The 19,357-nt window shown below is 47.9% G+C and overlaps 1 protein-coding gene across 4 annotated transcripts in view; it reads left to right on the forward strand.

Moving 5' to 3' along the window:
- Positions 1–19,357, forward strand: part of LOC116956357 (monocarboxylate transporter 4-like) — a 30,926-nt gene that overhangs the window by 5,395 nt on the left and 6,174 nt on the right. For 3 of the 4 annotated variants that reach the window (XM_032977954.2, XM_076052195.1, XM_032977953.2), the window contains exons 2-4: positions 13,854–14,171; positions 17,863–18,006; positions 18,306–19,262. In XM_032977954.2, coding sequence (XP_032833845.2) covers positions 13,946–14,171; positions 17,863–18,006; positions 18,306–19,262 — 1,327 coding nt within the window. In that variant the 5' untranslated portion in view covers positions 13,854–13,945. Of the gene's footprint in view, positions 1–11,172; positions 11,441–13,853; positions 14,172–17,862; positions 18,007–18,305; positions 19,263–19,357 lie in introns of those variants that run through there. The other variant, XM_076052194.1, reaches the window with a different exon arrangement.

Raw genomic sequence — 19,357 nt, forward strand, 5'->3', positions numbered from 1 at the left:
TAGGAGTGTCTCTGTGACTCTGTGAGAGTCTGCTGTGTCTGCGTGAGGCTGCTACCTCCGTGAGACGCTGGTGTCCTCTGAGTGTGTCTGTGAGATTCTGTGTTTTCTGTGACAGTCCGTGTCTCTGTCACTGTCCGTGTTCTCTGTGACAGTCTGTGTCTCTGTGACAGTCCGTGTTCTCTGTGAGATTCTGTGTTATCTGTGACAGTCCGTGTCTCTGTCACTGTCCGTGTTCTCTGTGACAGTCTGTGTCTCTGTGACAGTCCGTGTTCTCTGTGAGATTCTGTGTTATCTGTGACAGTCCGTGTCTCTGTGACAGTCGGTGTCTCTGTGATAGTCCGTGTCTCTGTGATAGTCCGTGTCTCTGTGATAGTCCGTGTCTCTGTGACAGTCTGTGTCTCTGTGACAGTCGGTGTCTCTATGACAGTCTGTGTCTCTGTGACAGTCCGTGTCTCTGTGACAGTCTGTGTCTCTGTGAGAGTCCGTGTTCTCTGTGAGATTCTGTGTTATCTGTGACAGTCTGTGTCTCTGTGACAGTCCGTGTTCTCTGTGAGATTCTGTGTTATCTGTGACAGTCTGTGTCTCTGTGACAGTCGGTGTCTCTGTGATAGTCCGTGTCTCTGTGATAGTCCGTGTCTCTGTGACAGTCCGTGTCTCTGTGACAGTCTGTGTCTCTGTGACAGTCGGTGTCTCTATGACAGTCTGTGTCTCTGTGACAGTCCGTGTCTCTGTGACAGTCTGTGTCTCTGTGACAGTCCGTGTTCTCTGTGAGATTCTGTGTTATCTGTGACAGTCTGTGTCTCTGTGACAGTCGGTGTCTCTGTGATAGTCAATGTCTCTATGACAGTCCGTGTCTCTGTGACAGTCCGTGTTCTCTGTGAGATTCTGTGTTATCTGTGACAGTCTGTGTCTCTGTGACAGTCGGTGTCTCTGTGATAGTCCATGTCTCTATGACAGTCCGTGTCTCTGTGACAGTCCGTGTTCTCTGTGAGATTCTGTGTTATCTGTGACAGTCTGTGTCTCTGTGACAGTCTGTGTCTCTGTGACAGTCCGTGTTCTCTGTGAGATTCTGTGTTATCTGTTACGTCCGCTCTCACTAGGCGGCGCTGATGTTTGAGTAAATGGGTGTCGCAGTGACTGAGCAGCCGCTCTCGCTGCTGTTGTCAGGGTAGCAATGTCTTCGGTAAAAAGTTGAACTGTGTCAATACGAAGGTTGTGGTGTCGATGTGAGGAGAGAGCGGGGTGTCGATGTGAGGCGAGTGCTATGAACGTGGTGAGAGTGTTGTCGATGTGAGGGGAGTGTTATGAACGTGGTGAGAGTGTTGTCGATGTGAGGGGAGTGTTATGAATGTGGTGAGAGTGTTGTCGATGTGAGGGGAGTGTTATGAACGTGGTGAGAGTGTTGTCGATGTGAGGGGAGTGTTATGAACGTGGTGAGAGTGTTGTCGATGTGAGGGGAGTGTTATGAACGTGGTGAGAGTGTTGTCTATGTGAGGGGAGTGTTATGAACGTGGTGAGAGTGTTGTCGATGTGAGGCGAGTGTTATGAATGTGGTGAGAGTGTTGTCGATGTGAGGGGAGTGTTATGAACGTGGTGAGAGTGTTGTCGATGTGAGGGGAGTGTTATGGATGTGGTGAGTGTTGTCGATGTGAGGCGAGTGATATGAACGTGATGAGTGTTGTCGATGTGAGGCGAGTGATATGAACGTGAGAGTGTTGTCGATGTGAGGGGAGTGTTATGAACGTGGTGAGTGGTGTCTATGTGAGGCGAGTGTTATGAACGTGATGAGTGTTGTCTATGTGAGGGGAGTGTTATGAACGTGGTGAGAGTGTTGTCGATGTGAGGGGAGTGTTATGAACGTGGTGAGAGTGTTGTCGATGTGAGGGGAGTGTTATGGATGTGGTGAGAGTGTTGTCGATGTGAGGGGAGTGTTATGAACGTGGTGAGAGTGTTGTCGATGTGAGGGGAGTGTTATGAACGTGGTGAGAGTGTTGTCGATGTGAGGCGAGTGTTATGAACGTGATGAGTGTTGTCTATGTGAGGGGAGTGTTATGAACGTGATGAGTGTTGTCGATGTGAGGGGAGTGTTATGAACGTGGTGAGAGTGGTGTCGATGTGAGGGGAGTGTTATGAACGTGATGAGTGTTGTCGATGTGAGGGGAGTGTTATGAACGTGGTGAGAGTGTTGTCGATGTGAGGCGAGTGATATGAACGTGGTGAGAGTGTTGTCGATGTGAGGCGAGTGATATGAACGTGGTGAGAGTGTTGTCTATGTGAGGGGCGTGTTATGAACGTGGTGAGAGTGTTGTCGATGTGAGGGGAGTGTTATGGATGTGGTGAGAGTGTTGTCGATGTGAGGGGAGTGTTATGAACGTGGTGAGAGTGTTGTCGATGTGAGGGGAGTGTTATGAACGTGATGAGAGTGTTGTCGATGTGAGGCGAGTGTTATGAACGTGATGAGTGTTGTCTATGTGAGGGGAGTGTTATGAACGTGATGAGTGTTGTCGATGTGAGGGGAGTGTTATGAACGTGATGAGTGTTGTCGATGTGAGGGGAGTGTTATGAACGTGGTGAGAGTGTTGTCGATGTGAGGCGAGTGATATGAACGTGGTGAGAGTGTTGTCGATGTGAGGCGAGTGATATGAACGTGGTGAGAGTGTTGTCTATGTGAGGGGCGTGTTATGAACGTGGTGAGAGTGTTGTCGATGTGAGGGGAGTGTTATGAACGTGGTGAGAGTGTTGTCGATGTGAGGCGAGTGTTATGGATGTGGTGAGAGTGTTGTCGATGTGAGGGGAGTGTTATGAACGTGGTGAGAGTGTTGTCGATGTGAGGGAGTGTTATGAATGTGGTGAGAGTGTTGTCGATGTGAGAAGAGAGCGGGGTGTCATTGCGAGCGCTGTGGCTCTATGGGCCCTGAATGCTGAAATGCGCTTTGCCTCTTAATGCGCAGGGGGGGTGGGGCAGTTGCTGGGGGGAGTAGGGGAGGGGGGAACGGGGGTGGGGGGAACTGGGGGGCAAGTAGAGGGGGGGGGGAATGGGGGTGGGGGGAACTGGGGGGAAAGTAGAGGGGGGGGGGAATGGGGGTGGGGGGAACTGGGGGGCAAGTAGAGGGGGGGGGACGGGGTGGGGGGAACTGGGGGGCAAGTAGAGGGGGAGGGGGAATGGGGGTCGGTAATGCACGGAGGTGGGGGGGGGATTAGATGGGGGTGGGGGGGGGGGTTCTGTTGCCAAGGAGACCGCTTTTCACTCTACACCCTCCCCTCAATTAACCTGTAAACAAACCCCCCCCCACCACCACCACCCCCCCCACATCAATCAGGGAGCCTTGGGAGGCGCTGTTAGCGAGCGCCTATTAAGGCCGGCGCGGCGCACGACGCCAGCCCCAAATGACCTCAACGCGGCCTCCGCGTCTTCTCTGTTTGTCGGCCGGCTCTGAGCCGGTGCGGGCGGGGGAGGGGGGTGGTCTTCTCTAACTCTCTCTTCCTGACGAGGCTAAGGACATCCCCTCCAAGTGGTTGTAGCGTGAAACATTCACCACGAATGCCCTCCCCACATACACACACACACGCACACACCTCGCCCGTCCGCTCCGAGTTCGTCGGATCTCGGAAGCTAAGCAGCGAAATGAATCCTGCTTAGCAACGTATTTGGTTGGGAGACAGTAACCGACCTGGTGTTATCATGAGATTGCAGTGCTGCAATGGATTATTAAATCTACCTCGATGGAGTTTTGCGCGTTTATACCCTCGTGTGTGCTTGAGCAACTTGCCTTGCTCGCCGTGTGGGGTTTCTCCGGTGTCCTGAAAGAAGCCAAACACTCAAATTGGCCAAACAATTGGAATTGCCCAAATATACTGATGGAGCAGCACCCTGCAAAATAACAGCTATGCTTTGGTGAATAAATAAATGACTTCATTTATTTTTGTTCTTGGCTGTGCTCGTTCAGTCGTATGGGTGACTGTGGTTAGGCAAGGCTGACATACTTAAACACAGGCAAATAAAATAATCAGACAACGGTGGAGTCTAGACAATGTGAACAGCATGGGAGAGGGAGAGACATCCCGAGGTGCGGAGGGGCGGTGGTGAAGGAGGCGAAGGGGATGGAGGAGCCGGGGTTGGGTGAGGTCACAGGAGACGAAGCTCATTATTGATGAGGAAGCCACCCAGAGGAAGCCATGGCAGTGGATATGAGGACACGTGCGAACATCATAGTTATCGCTAATATACATACAGTCATCTAAATCATCCTCAGATGGTGTCCATTCCACATTCATATGATGAGACCAGTTCACTCAAAAAGTCTTTAAGCGGCTTCCTATTCCAACGAGCCAACTTGGACTTGCCCCAACAGTCTGTTCAGGCCATAATAACGGGGGATCTTTGTATTTGTTTTGTGCATGTGTGAGTGAGGGGTTATGCATGGGTGTTGGGTGTGAGGGTTCATCTGTGATGAGAGGAAGAGTGTTGTTTGGAGGATGCTGCTGGTGGGGCTTGCGAGGGGCGGGGTGTGTGTGGGGAAGTTCGGCGGAAAGATGGATTCACGTGTGCAGTGTGTTCATTGGTGTGTTACTGCGTATGCAGGAGTGTGTGACCGTGTTAGGCACAGACAAACATCCCCCGTGTAACCTTAACAGACTGTCGGGGCAAGTGCTTTTAGCGAGTAGCACATGTGAAGGCTGGAACGGCACACGAGGGAGTGGGTGGCCAGCACCACGCCCGGCCGCCTTTGTCTCCCCAGTGGCGATGTTTACACATCGTCACTGGGGCTGAGTCGACCTAGGGGAGGCCCACGACCGATTATCAGATAATCGTCACTGGTGTTGGTCGTTTCGCAGCGCGCTAATCGATTTGAGGTGGAGAGATGGCACAGTGGTTGGCGCACTGCACTGCAAACCAAGGGACCTGAATTCGCTTTCTGATCACAGCCAACATCGGTGGAAATGATCTGAATCAGTCCTAGGTCGACTCAGCCTTAAATGAAGGCGACCGGGTTGTGGATTCCTGGCCACATCACCCCCTCGTGCGCCTTTGCAGACCCTCATAGGTGCTCGCTAACAGCACTTGCCCCAACAGTCTATGTAGGCTATGAGTGTGTGGCTTTGAGAGTGGGGAGCGGTGGCGCAGTGGTTTAGCGCGCTTCGCTACGGACACGGCGAGCTAACACCAGTGACAAATATCTGAACCCGATCCTGGGCCGCCCATAGGTCGACTCGGCCTCAAACGAGTACCTGGTGCCATCGTGTAAACATCGCCGCTCAGGAGTGGCGTTGGCCACCCCACCATTCTCGGTCTCCATCGCTGCTCGCGAACAGCACTTGCCCCAAAAAGACTGTTAAAGGCTACACGGAGGATCTTTGTCTTCGAGTGTAGGCTATATGGAGGATCTTTATCTTCGTTAGTGTGCGAGCCGTCTGTCGTATTTGGTCTCCTAGCAACGCCCATCACCAAAAAAAATGAAATGCATCACCGCTTGTTGTTGTCACCCTGCCATAGGTAGACTCGGCCCAATGGGGAGCGCCTTATTTGGTGCTGCGTTTATGATTAGCACCGGGGTTCTGGTGACAACACGAATAGAGGCAATCGTGAAGAACCCTTCGCCCCATCGGTCAGTTTATGGTGTGTACGTGGTGAGAGGATGTGTGGTGAATTTATGAGAGATGTTAACTACCTCGCCTGGTGTGCAGGAGAGGTCGTGGGTTCGATCCCGACCCTGACGCCTGCTGCTGCTGTATATTTGGAGTTTTGCGTGTTCTCCCCTCCGGGTTTTCTCTTGACATTTAGAAACATGCGTTTAAATGAATTTGTCAGCCATAACATTTGCACGTCATAAGCCACTTCGTTGTGCTATCATTTCGAGGCCAGGTCGCTTCTGAAAAAAATCTGGACCTTACCTGGTGTCAGTGGTCAGGAGTGTCCGCGGTTAGGAGTGTGGTGAGGTGTTGTTTCGTGGTGAGTGGTGTATTCGTGGTGAGGAGTGCGTGCGTGTTCGTGGCCAGGAGGAGTGTCCGCGGTCAGTAGTGTGTCTTGATGTGTGTGTTCGTGGTGAGGAGTGCCCATGGTTACGAGTGTGTGGAAAATGGGTGTTCGTGGTGAGGAGTGCGTGGTGAGTGGTGGTGTATTCGTGGTGCGCTTCATTCGTCGCGTGGTGATGCGAAACGTGGGAGCCCCAACCCGCTTTTCCTCCTCCACGGGTGGGGACGGGGCCCCCCAGGGACAATGAACACAACACGACGTTGGGATGTTCACACTGGCCTGTGATTGGCTGCTTGGCACCGTGTGGGCGGTGCCTGTGGACGATGACCTCAACGCGTGCAAGACGAGGCGGCGTGCCGCATTCCAACAAGTACATGAGACCCACACCCCCCCCCCCAACGACTCCTGGCGTCCCAGACGTAGACGATCCAGCCTCACTTGACGAATTCAGACTCCGGAATTTTTTTTAATGGGAAATAAAACATCCTTAGAATCAGATTTTTAAAAAATATATATACTGGAGTAATCCGATGAGCTATAAAGCGTTTTTTTAAAAAAAAAAACGAATGTTCAGTGGTTTCACAGATAATAACATATCTATGGGACAATTTTTTTTGCTGGAATCAAAATGATGAGAAAGAACAGGTTGTATCCTATCCGGCAATGATACAGGAGGTTATAAGATGTTAAAACACCAAATATACACCTATTATAAGGCATCAAGTCTGCATTAACCACACACGCTTGTGGTAAAACATGCAAACAAAAAACATACTTTTAATATATACATTTTCTTTTAAACCGATTGGCCGACACTGATTGGCCTAATATATGGTGTTTGAACATCTTAACAGATTCTTGTGGCAAGTGCTGTTAACGAGCACCTATGAAGGCAGGCACAGCACACGAGGGGGTGGGTGGCCAACACTACGCCCGGCCTCCTTTGTCTCACCAGTGGCGATGTTTACTACACATTGTACCACGTGCTCATTTGAGGCTGAGACAACCTAGGGGAGACCCAGGATCTGTTCATATAATCGTTATTGGTGTTGGCCGTGAGCGGGAATCAAATGTTAGTGTCGTCGGGTTCGTAGGGCAGAGCTCTAACTGCTGCACTGCCACTCGCCTATTGATAAATTACAGATGTACACACATTCCAATCTAAAGTATGCACATCATACACATGTACTCCATACAACATACACATCATCGGCAGCAGCAATGGTCTGCTTCATGATGGCATCCTCAAGCGTCCATTTCTCACAATCCAGCGGTGCAACAATAACAACTGCACACGACTTTAATTAATTGCTCAATCTCTCTTCAGTGGACTAACTTTCGGATGCGTTGCATGTTTCTGAAACATGTATCATTGTTTAAACATATACGCACACTATGCTCTCACATTAGACACGCATACAGCGGTGGTGGCTGGCCCATTGGGGCCCCAAGTGGAAATATATTTTTGGGGTTCCTCTTTCAATCGTTTTAAATCCTCGGGGGAATGACAGACAAGGTATAGACCAGAGACAGAGTTTGAGAAAAGAAACATAGATGCACTGCCACGAGAAAATATATCTGCAGACAATATATAGATGAGAGAATGCTTGCCTTTTTATGCAAATCGGCGAATTAAGGATGTGAATTCGAGCTGATATTTGGCTTGGGTTGCTTGTGCCCTGCTCCACCACGGCACACACCAAATACGCAGGACGTGACCACCCCATACCAGACACACGGTACACAAAGCCATACTCTGCCAGCGCGCACACCATCCACAATCCCTTAGGGCCCACATAACTCGATGCTCTACAGAGGCATTTGTGATTCAGTGGTCATACATTACAACCTACAACTACTCATCTGTAAATTTTGATTTAAAGCTTTCGTGACTGCAGTAATTCATATTCTTAGTTATTCCGGTAAAGTCACGTTGAAGGGAAACAATAAAATAATAAAATATATATAAAACAATAAAAATTCTCACGACGTTTCGACCATAACACAAACGGTCGTCATCAGGTGTGTCGGTTTGCATACATTTATTTATTTTTAAACGGTGTATTTATTTAAAAAACCGTTAGCACCACGCGCAGCGATATGGCAGTTTATTTAGAAGGACGAGTCCATCTATGTTCTGAAAAGAGGAGGGGGGAGATGAAAAATTTAATGTATGCTGTCAGAAAGCCACTGTAAGCATGAACAATCAATTAAGACCTGAAATGGTTTATCAAATCTTTCCAATGATTGCTAAGCCAGAATCCATCTTCTCAGTTGAAATTGTCTCTGTGCTTGTATATGTGGATAGCCTCATGAACGAATCTCTCATGGTAGCCATCTGGCTTACAAAGAACCTCTGTCTTGGAAAAGTCAATGTCATGTGAGCCTACTGAATTATAACAATGATCTGCCATGGCCGAGGTGTTGGTCCTACCGTGTTTAAGGTCTGCTTTGTGTTCACGAATGCGGTCCGAGACATGGCGTTTGGTTTCTCCAATGTAACTACTACCACAGAGGCAACTTAGTTTGTAAACACCAGGGTATTGTATGTCCGGAATCACATCTTTTACAGACGGAACCAGATCACGGATTTTATGTAATGTGTTGAAACGGACCTGGATCTTGTGTTTATTCAAGATTTTGGAGATTTTTTTGTGATCCCCGCAATGTAGGGTAAAGTGATGGTTTTGAAAGGCTCCTCAAGAGGGTCCTTCTTCATGGTTTGAGTGATAGCTTTGCGGATTGTATAGTTGGAGGACAGCATACATTCAATTGTTCGTCTCCCCCCTCCTCTTTTCAGAACATAGATGGACTCGTCCTAAATAAACTGCCAAATAAACTGCCAAATCGCTGCGCGTGGCGCTAACGTTTTTTTTATATAAATAAATAAATAAATACACCTTTTAAAAATACATGTATGCAAACCGACACACCTGATGACGACCGTTTGTGTTATGGTCGAAACGTCGTGAGAATTTTTATTGTTTTATATATATTTTATTATTTTATTGTTTCCCTTCAACGTGACTTTACCGAAGGAACTAAGAATACTCATCTGTAGTCAAGAGACACGCATGCCGTGGGTTCATTGTAACGCTGTCTGGATCCGATGCTGACCAAACCCAAGTAAAGTTATACAGGGTGGTCCAGACATCCCGTGACCGGCATTTAATTTTCTTTTTTTAAGTAATGTTTATTTTAAATATGCATCAATATGCAAAGGGGAAAAAGGTGTTCCGAGTCAATATTAATTTGGGGGGGGGGGGGGGTGCAAGACATTTGAACCACCCTGTATAATAAAGTACAGTATAGTACTGTGGTGAATTATTGCTGCGAAAATTCTTGCACTTCCAGAGTGCCGTGGGGCGGCTGATGGGTTGTGTAAGAAATGCCTCTTTATTGGTTTATATGGAGAGATAACAATAGAGGCGCTATTGTCTTATCGATTTCAACTGGCACGGGCGTATATCAATGAGGTTATTACATTTATCGGGGCAAAATTACGATTTTCACCAATACTACATTGAGGCATAGGATCAGCGTTCTCCAAACCGAATATTGTGCCGTATATATATTAAAAAAACATGGGTTTTTAGTCCATCAGCCTTTCCAGACCAATATTATTAACAAGCCGCATTTGTTCAGGAAACAAATACTCTGTGGACCGGTTTTGGCCACCTGGGTCTCAGCAGCAGAGTCGGATTTTGTTAAACAATAACGCGTGTGCATTAACACATGTTATTGAAAAGTATATTATGACTTTTTAATCAGGAGCTAAATGCCAATTTGGAAGTAGAGATGGGCACGACGAGTGAATGTTTGTGTAAGTTTAAAAAAAAACAACTCTTCAAACATTGACGGAGCGCAGTGGTTTATTAAAATGATCCATAGCTTGCGTTGCATTGGCACACTCGTACTGCCGTGGATTATTTAATGTTATCCCTACGAAGGAGCAATGTATATCTTGTGAGAGTCTCTGTGTATATTCTATGGGTTTCACTGTAAGGGAAATAGTGGGTTTCATGGCCACAATCGCAACGACCGTGGCTTATCTTTAGTACTGTACTTTGAAAAGTATGCCCCGTTGAATGCAAACCACACCGCCAAATGTTACTTGTTAATAATAACAACGATACATAGGCTGAATTAACAAAACAAAAACACACTTTTAAAATGTTCTATATATGGTATCGAGAGGCGGAATTGGAGTTAAGCTTACAGTAGTATTTACTTTCTACCCGTGATGCTCAACGGAAACGCGGTGCATCATCACCATCATCATCACCACCATCATCATCACCACCATCATCATCATCATCACCACCATCATCATCATCACCACCATCATCATCATCACCACCATCACCACCACCATCATCATCATCACCACCACCATCATCACCACCACCATCATCACCACCATCATCATCATCACCACCATCATCACCACCACCATCATCATCATCACCATCATCACCATCATCATCACCACCATCATCATCACCACCACCATCATCACCACCATCATCACCACCACCATCATCACCACCACCATCACCACCACCATCATCACCATCATCATCACCACCATCATCATCACCACCATCACCACCACCATCATCATCATCACCACCACCATCATCATCATCACCACCACCATCATCACCACCATCATCACCACCACCATCATCACCATCATCATCATCACCACCATCATCACCACCACCACCATCATCATCATCATCACCATCATCATCACCATCATCATCACCACCATCATCATCACCACCACCATCATCACCACCACCATCATCACCACCACCATCACCACCACCATCATCATCACCACCATCATCACCACCACCATCACCACCACCACCATCACCACCACCACCATCACCACCATCACCACCACCACCATCACCACCACCACCACCATCACCACCATCATCATCACCACCACCATCATCACCACCACGACCACGACTCGTCGTTCCACCAGACACTGTTGTTGTTGTCGTCTCGTCCACCCCTGTGTTCACCCACCGGCAACGCTCACCTCCCACTATTCTAGCAGTACTTAGCAAGCATTGTTGGCGGTGTTCCAGTGAACTTAACCACCACTTCTTCTTCATTCATCCTCACGCTGGTGTTCAACCATCACCCACCCCGCAGGTCACAACGCTTCCACAATGCCTTTCGTCTTCTTCCCTCGCACGGCTCCACTTGAGAATTGTCTCCCATCATCATCATCGTCTCTTTCACCTCCTCCTCCACCCCTCCATCTCCAAGCTCGTGTAACAACAGCCACAACAACAATAACAACAACAACCTTGCTCAACTGAAACGTGTTCGCGCTCATTTTTTTTTACCCGTTACGCCTGCTCTCGGGCCCGCGTCCCGCAACTCCGAACAACAAACAAAACAACAAACAACAAAAACCCACCGAGGAACTTTGCTAGAGTTGTAAGAATCTCGCTGATCACGTCGTGATCCACCAACCCCTCTTCTTACCCCTCTTCTCTCTCCTCGTGTGCGCCGGGACTTTGGACGGTCGCCGCTCGCAAAGGTCCACGACGTTCGAATTGTGAATATCGAGCAACATTTATTTTTCGTAAAGAAAACGGCATTTGCCTCGTGTTACACGCGGGTTATTTTGTTGTTGTGTTGTTGTTGACGTTGTTAGCGGTGAATAAGATATACGCGGTTAAAAGTAACTGTTGTTAAGCAGCGTTCGCGATGACGGTGCCTCGTGTTCTTCAAGGTTGACGAACTTCAATCGTATTCTTAGCTCTTTCGGTAAAGTCACGTTGAAGGGAAACAATACAATATATAACATTAACAATTCTCACGACGTTCTCACGACCATAACTCAAACGGTCGTCATCAGGTGTGAAAAACCAAAATAGAACTTCACTCGGTGGATTTCTGTTATCGTGCATTGTATTAATGCGTTCCATTGCTCGCTTCACACCGTGGCTTATTTGTTGGACCAAAGCTTAAGTAAATAACACAAAGGCTTCCCCCATCCCCCCTATCGGTTTGTAAAGCGTCAATAGGCGTAACAATGTGTGTAATTAAAACAAAATTAGATGAATCAACCTGTGGGAGCGACATTGGAAAGCCAGGCCTGGCTCGAGGCCAGGCGCTTAATCTCCCGCTCTTTTTAATACTTTATACACTCGGGGTTTAAAAAAATATATAAATATAAAACGCTTAAACCGGGCGTACTTATTCAATATTAATGTTGCTGTTTTTGTTGTTTTGTCGCTCTGAGGTATGCCACCACTCGCAATTAGCACGACAACAATCTCTGCATTAACGCAACGACGTAGCCTAAATTGCGATCACTTAATCCCCGACCCTACTCTAAAACTGCACCAAATATAGTCGTGTCAGATGTACGTAAGAGTACAATTGTTTTTTTTAATGTACACGAATGCATTATGCATGTGCCCGGTGTTCATTATTATTGCAAGCGAGATGCCGCTTCTGTGTTACTGTACACACTGCGGCGTATCCACAATGTTTTTTTTGAGTTTTATATTCGGCGTGTATACTTGTTCATTCAGTTGTCAACCCACGCGGATTAACACCGTATTCTTGTACAGGGAAATCGAGTTTTCAGGTCCATCCGGCGGTACAGCCGTTTCGATACGAGACTTCGCGGGATGAACGTTAAGATTTACAAGGGGGCACGTTGGTGACCCCAATAAGGTCTGAATTGGTCTGTAATAAGACGGGGCACTGACACGGGGTTTGACAGGTATTATTATATTCTTTGGTGTTTTTGGTACACGCGGCACGTTTAAAAAAAATGCAGCCGCGTGTATTTATAATGCGACGTTTGACTCGTTTGATCGCGGGAGGAAACTCGCAGGAGTCGGCAGATGATGGGGCCTAGACGTGACTGCGATTATACCGATTTAAACAATATTTCCTTTATCATTCACTGCGTCCTAAAATATATTCATGCCAGAACGCGAAAAAGAAAGACTTAATGACATTTTCGCCTGAGGAGTGAGCAGCTAATTACATTTTGGAAGATAAAATTAAGATAGATTTAAATTTTTTATCCATCCCATTGATTTTTTTACAGTCTTAATCGCATACGCGTTATTTATTCCAACAAATACGTGAATGTAATTGATTTTCATGCAAAGTGTTTAGCCCACATCACTTTAATCTACAGAGTTTATACACTACCCTGCAAGTACACGGTACTGTGTGTATGTAGATTTCATAGACCTGGTTCCATTTCAATTACACCACCTCAGTGTATCTTATGTCAATTTACAAACATCTACCCCCACTACATTCAGCTACGCTGGGAATGATCACATTTAATAATAATACATTCTCCTCCTGGCTACAGATAACTGATATTGGTGCCTGGGTACCCTAATGGTCTTGGCTGTGAAATGTAACCGAATGATCTTTCTACCTTACACTCAAATGACCTTGCCCATGTCCTTTACCATAATAACCCCGTTTGTGCGATTTAACAATGACCCTGCCCGTTCCCTCCAAACTAATAAGCAATGACCTTGTCTGATGACCCTTCTCGGCTGTTTACAATAATTACCCTGTCTGTACCTCTACCCTAATGACCATTTCTATGCCCTTTGACTATGGTGACTATGCAGTTTATTTTAATGATTGTCGATGGCCCCTACCCAATTTTTTACTGAATATTTTACTTGTCGCTGGTAAACTGGAGTAGGTTAAGATGTGCCGAGAAGTGACAGCCATAGAGAGAGAGAGGTATTCTGGATAAGAGGTGCTGGGTTTGGAATATTAACTTCACCCAGACAGACCTGGCTAAAATAAGTCTCACCTTTGCCCATTCTGTGCCCCCTACCTGTGTGCGTGCGTGCAGACTGACACGTGGAGACTGCTGGGGAGGGGGCTCTGGTTTGTGTTGATTCATTTTTTTGAGGGGGTGCGCGCCGCGCTTACTGATCGGGCAGCATGGGGGGCGCTGCGCCTATGGATGACGAGCCCCAGCTGGTTCCACCGCCAGACGGCGGCTGGGGATGGGTGGTGCTGTTCGGCTGCTTCGTCATCACGGGCTTCTCGTACGCCTTCCCCAAGGCCATCAGCGTCTTCTTCAAGGAGCTGATCAACGAGTTTGACGTGGGCTACAGCGACACGGCATGGCTGTCCTCCATCCTGCTCGCCATGCTCTACGGCTCAGGTGAGGCCGCTAGGTGCTCCCGCAGCTGGAGTTACCATAATGAGTGAAGCATTTTGATATAAGTTGAAATATAGTATAATTCTGGGAGACTCAATCAGGACACATCGTGAGCTGGCAGCCCCTCCTTGCTGACCCACCCATGCTGGACATCTGTGAAAAAAGAGCTTCATAGCTCATCGGATTCCTCCGGTCTCACAAACAGATTCTGATTCCGTCAACCCCACCTACTTTTACTTTGCTAACTCGATAACGAGACTTGCCCACAAGGCAAGTGATCTCGCCCTTTGACGCTGGCCCACTCTCTTGACAATAGACCCTGCTTACTTTGCCAACCATGCACCATTGCTCAGTTAGCCCCATCCTTTGCCCATATATGTTGGTGATGCAGCCAGAATATTTTTACCAGGAAGGACAGCATCTTGATTTCGTAATAGCTTAGGGACACCAGGACGGCTTTTAAAGTGATCATTTTTTGGTGGTACCTGGACATATGTGTCAGGGGTTGGGAAGTTTTTCCTTATTGAGGGCCAAATATAACTCTCAAATACCTCTTGTGGGCCACATTAACAGTCTCCTTGGGTTTGTTCAATAATAGCTTGAAACATTATTATGGTTCACCTTTATTCGTGGCTGAATGTGTTAAATCAGCGATAGGTTCCCCACCCTTGGTACATGTGGATGAGAAGGAAATGCAGGTGTTATCCTTATGGGTGTACTTATGCATAAATTAATTAAGCTCATGATACATGCATCAAATCAAGTTGGCAAGAATCAATGATTTCTCGATTCGTATATGGTGTAAATAATGGGTTAATGTGACCCCTACATCCACTGCAGGCTGCTACATTAATCAGTGTCGATAATAATTATAGTATCGAATCACGACTGAATCACGACAATTGAATTTGCGGAGCGGGTGATTTCTGCAACATGTAGTTTACATATTTTTTTTGCTTTGCTGCGTATGGGTGGGAAGGTTGGGAAATGGACATAAATTATAAGAAAGTTGAGTTGTCTGTGTTCAGGCGTTACCAAAGACTACTTTGGGTGTCTTATAAAGGCAAAATAACAAATGAATGGATGTTGGAAAAGATCAGATGTAAAGGAAAACTCGTGAAAGACTGCAATGAGACACGTTTTTAGCATTCACAGACACACACGTTGCTTATGAGTCTTGGTGAAAGTGAAACCTATCCAAGGTGTCTGCTGCTGGTGCAGTCATACTTCTCAGCACCTTCGGTGCAGCTTGAGCCACGTTGGCAGGCAACGAGGAAGGGCCTGATTTAATAATCCTGAACGATCCGTTTAACGCACTCACAGATTCTCCCTCGCCCAATGTTTTCATCACCAGTTGACACACCGTCTCGGCTGCAGGAGGGGCAGGAGATTTGAGATGTGTTGTTTGATAAATTACCAGTCCTGTGCTGCCTCAGGACAGCTGTCACTGTAGCTGGAGAACCCCACCCCCCTCCACTCTCTTGTGTGGGTGCTGCACTCTGTTTAGCAAAACACTAATCGGGGGATATTGCCATAACGCAACGCTGGTTCCACACACTCTGAGGGTCTTATTTGTTTCATCCCCAACTGTACTGTGATGGGCCGTGATGTCACTGATTTGAGATTGGCCATGATGGCCCTGTGTTGTGATGGGGTTGTATGTGATGGCTAGTGATGGGGTTGAATGTGATGGGTGGTGATGGGGTTGTATGTGATGGGTGGTGATGGGGTTGTGGTGTAATAGGGCCATGTGGTGATGGGCAGGGGTGTAGCGACGCGATGCATCGGTTAATAGTGGTTCTGCTGCTCACAATACATGTATCGAATTGCATGTGTAAGATTCAGTGTACCGTAATTCGAGTCATATACTGTATGTTGCACGTACTGTAATGCGTTTACGCCTCCAGCCATTATAGGCTGCGACATTCACCGCAGTGTAAAATAAATATAACAACCTGAATTAAACTTTGACACTGAATTGTAACAATTCATTGATTCACGGAAGACGAATTGGTACACCTGCAGTGATGGGGTATGTGGTAATAGGCTGTATTGTGATGGGATGCTGCTGCCATGAGATGAGTTGATGGTTCGATTCCTGCTACATGCGTTGCAGAGCAAGATATTGTGGCTATGAAAAGTAGTGTTGCAGTAATCCCTAACTCCAACGCAATCCTGGTCACTTGTTACCACATGTTACCATCTTGCAGCCATTAATGCATACATTGCTCCACCCCTCCATTCTCTCGACTAAATATGATTGGCAGCAGTATTGTTTTTTTGTTAAAGAGCAGTGGTGTTTTTCACTTGATCGCTTGGTAATTTCTATGGTGGTGTGAAAGCCAAAGTGCCCCTTATTTGCTGGAACAGTAAACACCTTGTGATATCATTATCCTCAAGATTAGGTCACCGTGTATTAACAATAACAATGACCTTTGTTAATCCAGGAAAGCCTCACCGGGTCTTAAGACACCTTTTCAGGATGATCTTGCATGCTAATTACTATTACTATTTGTATTTTACCAGGTAAGGCCCACTGAGCTATATAGCTCTTTGTCAGGAGCAACCTGGCCACAAATGATAGCTCAACTAAGTGGCTTATCATGTGGAAATGTATAGCAGCCAAATGCTCTAAATGCACGTTTCTAAATGTGGAGGGAAAGAGACACGCAAACTCGAAGTATACAGGCGTCAGGGTCGGGATCGAACCCATGCCCTCCTGTATACCAGGCGAGGTAGTTAACATCTCCCCACCGTGGCTCAGCCATAACCCGAAATGTAGAAATTACCAGTGGATATATTGTGAATAAATAATATACAGTAATATATTTTTATTAATACATTTACAGAACTGTCACAAAAGATACAATGAATCTCAAAGGGTTCTCACTTGGTTATACAGGGGCTAGTGAGTAGAAACACCAGGTACTGGAGGTGCCTGCTTACATGAACTCACATTTGTCTTTGTGGGAAGCGGTAATGTCAAGGTAAGTGCATTGCACTACGAACCTGGTCATTTGAGTTAAAATTCCTGCTCGCAGCCAACATCGTTTCTGAATATCTGAACCATTCCTAGGCCTCCTGTAGGTCGACTCAGCCTAAAATGAGTAGACAGTGTGGTGTGTAAATGAATCCACTGCGGAGATAAAGGCGAACGGTATGGCTATTACCACACCACCTCATGTGCCATGTTGGCCTTCATAGGCATCTGCCCCAACAGTGTATTAAGGCTATATTATTGTTCTCTCTGTGCGTGTACGTGCTTGCATGCGTGCACGTCCATCCGAGTATTCATGCGTGTACGTACAGTGTGTGCATGCATACATGTATTTGTGCGCGTGTGTAGCTCCTCCATAGTGTTCATGCATGCAATACATGTGTGGGCATGTGTGTGTGTGTGGTAGTGTATCGGTTAGCGCGCTGCGCTACAAACCTGGTGACTCGAGTTCAGTTCTCGCTCATGGTCGACACCAGTGATAATTATCTGAACTGGACCTGGGCCTCTCCTAGGTCGACTCAAATGAGTACCTGGCGTGGTGTGTAAATATTGCCACTGGAGAGACAAATACGGCCGGGCGTGGTGCTGGACACCCACCCTTATGTGTCCCGTGCCGGCCTTCATAGGCGCTTGCTAACAGCACTTGCCCCAACAGTTTGTTAAAGGCTATATGGGGGATCTTTGTCTTTTGTGCAGGTCCTCTGTGCAGCATCCTCGTGAACCGCTTTGGCTGCCGGCCCGTGATGCTGGGCGGGGGTCTGCTTGCTTCATTTGGGATGATCCTTGCCTCCTTCTGCACCAACATCATCATGCTCTATCTCACGGCGGGAGTCATCACAGGTACGTGCAGTGGAGATACTGGGCCACTTTGGAACCAGGCCGCTGGGTCACATGGCCACAAGAATATAAGACTACTGGGGCGCTAGGCCAACAGGTCATTGGGCCACAGAGCATACAGGTCTCTAGACCAGTAGGATACCAGGCCTTCAGATCACAGTATCACTGAGTCTCTGATCCACAGGGCCATTAGAAAAGGTATTAATGTTTGGGAATGACTTTACACATCTTCTATTACTTGCATTCATAAGTATATTATTGACATGAACATTTCATATTCCTTTCCCACACTCCTCCACAAGGCATGGGTCTGGCACTCAACTTTCAGCCGTCGCTCATCATGCTGGGGCGCTACTTCAACAAGCGGCGCCCGTTGGCCAACGGGTTGGCAGCAGCCGGCAGCCCCGTGTTCCTGACGACGCTGTCGCCGCTGGGACAGATGCTTGTTAAGTCGTACGGCTGGAGGGGCGGCTTCCTTATCCTGGGGGGGCTCCTGCTGAACTGCTGTGCATGCGGTGCCGTAATGCGCCCGCTTGTGCCCCCCAAGGAGGACGCCGGCAGTGGCGGAAGTGCCAATGCCGGCGAGAGCAAGCGGCGTAACGGCAGCAGGGACGCCGGCGCTGCGGAACAAGAGCTCACCGAGATGTTGCCCTCGAAGCAGAACGGCGGCTTTGTGGCCGTGCCTCTGGACGACAATGGCTCCCAGGTCGCTGAGAGCCCATCGCCAGGCACCGCCCCTCATCGGGAGACACCGGTGTCCCCCAAGAAGAAGCAGAAAAAGAAGCTGCTGGACTTCAGTGTCTTCAAGAACAAGGGCTTCGTCATCTACGCGGTGGCTGCGTCCATTATGGTGATCGGGCTGTTTGTGCCGCCCGTCTTCATCGTGAGCTACGCCAAGGACATGGGCATAGAGGACACCAAAGCGGCCTTCCTCCTGTCCATCATCGGCATCATCGACATCTTTGCACGGCCGCTGTGCGGCATATTAGCTGGCGTCGAGCGTGTACGCCCATACATCACCTACCTCTTCTGCTTTGCGATGCTCTTCAATGGGTTCGCGGACCTCATGGGGTCATTCGGAAACACGTACGGCGGCCTCGCCACCTTCTGTGTCTTCTTCGGGATCTCATACGGGATGGTGGGTGCGCTGCAATTCGAGGTCCTCATGGCCATCGTGGGCTCCCACGTCTTCTCGAGCGCCATCGGCCTAGTGCTGCTGTGCGAGGCCTGCGCCGTGCTGATCGGGCCGCCCAGTGCAGGTGCCTGTCCTCCTCACTTGTCCACCCACATGCTTGCCCATATGCTCACTCATTCGCACACACGCTCGCCCACATGACTGCCTGGTTTGATGCCT

This window comes from Petromyzon marinus, chromosome 3, assembly GCF_048934315.1.
Source record: "Petromyzon marinus isolate PM22_M1 ecotype Great Lakes invasive population chromosome 3, UKy_Petmar_22M1.pri1.0, whole genome shotgun sequence".
In the NCBI taxonomy this organism is placed as follows: domain Eukaryota; kingdom Metazoa; phylum Chordata; class Hyperoartia; order Petromyzontiformes; family Petromyzontidae; genus Petromyzon; species Petromyzon marinus.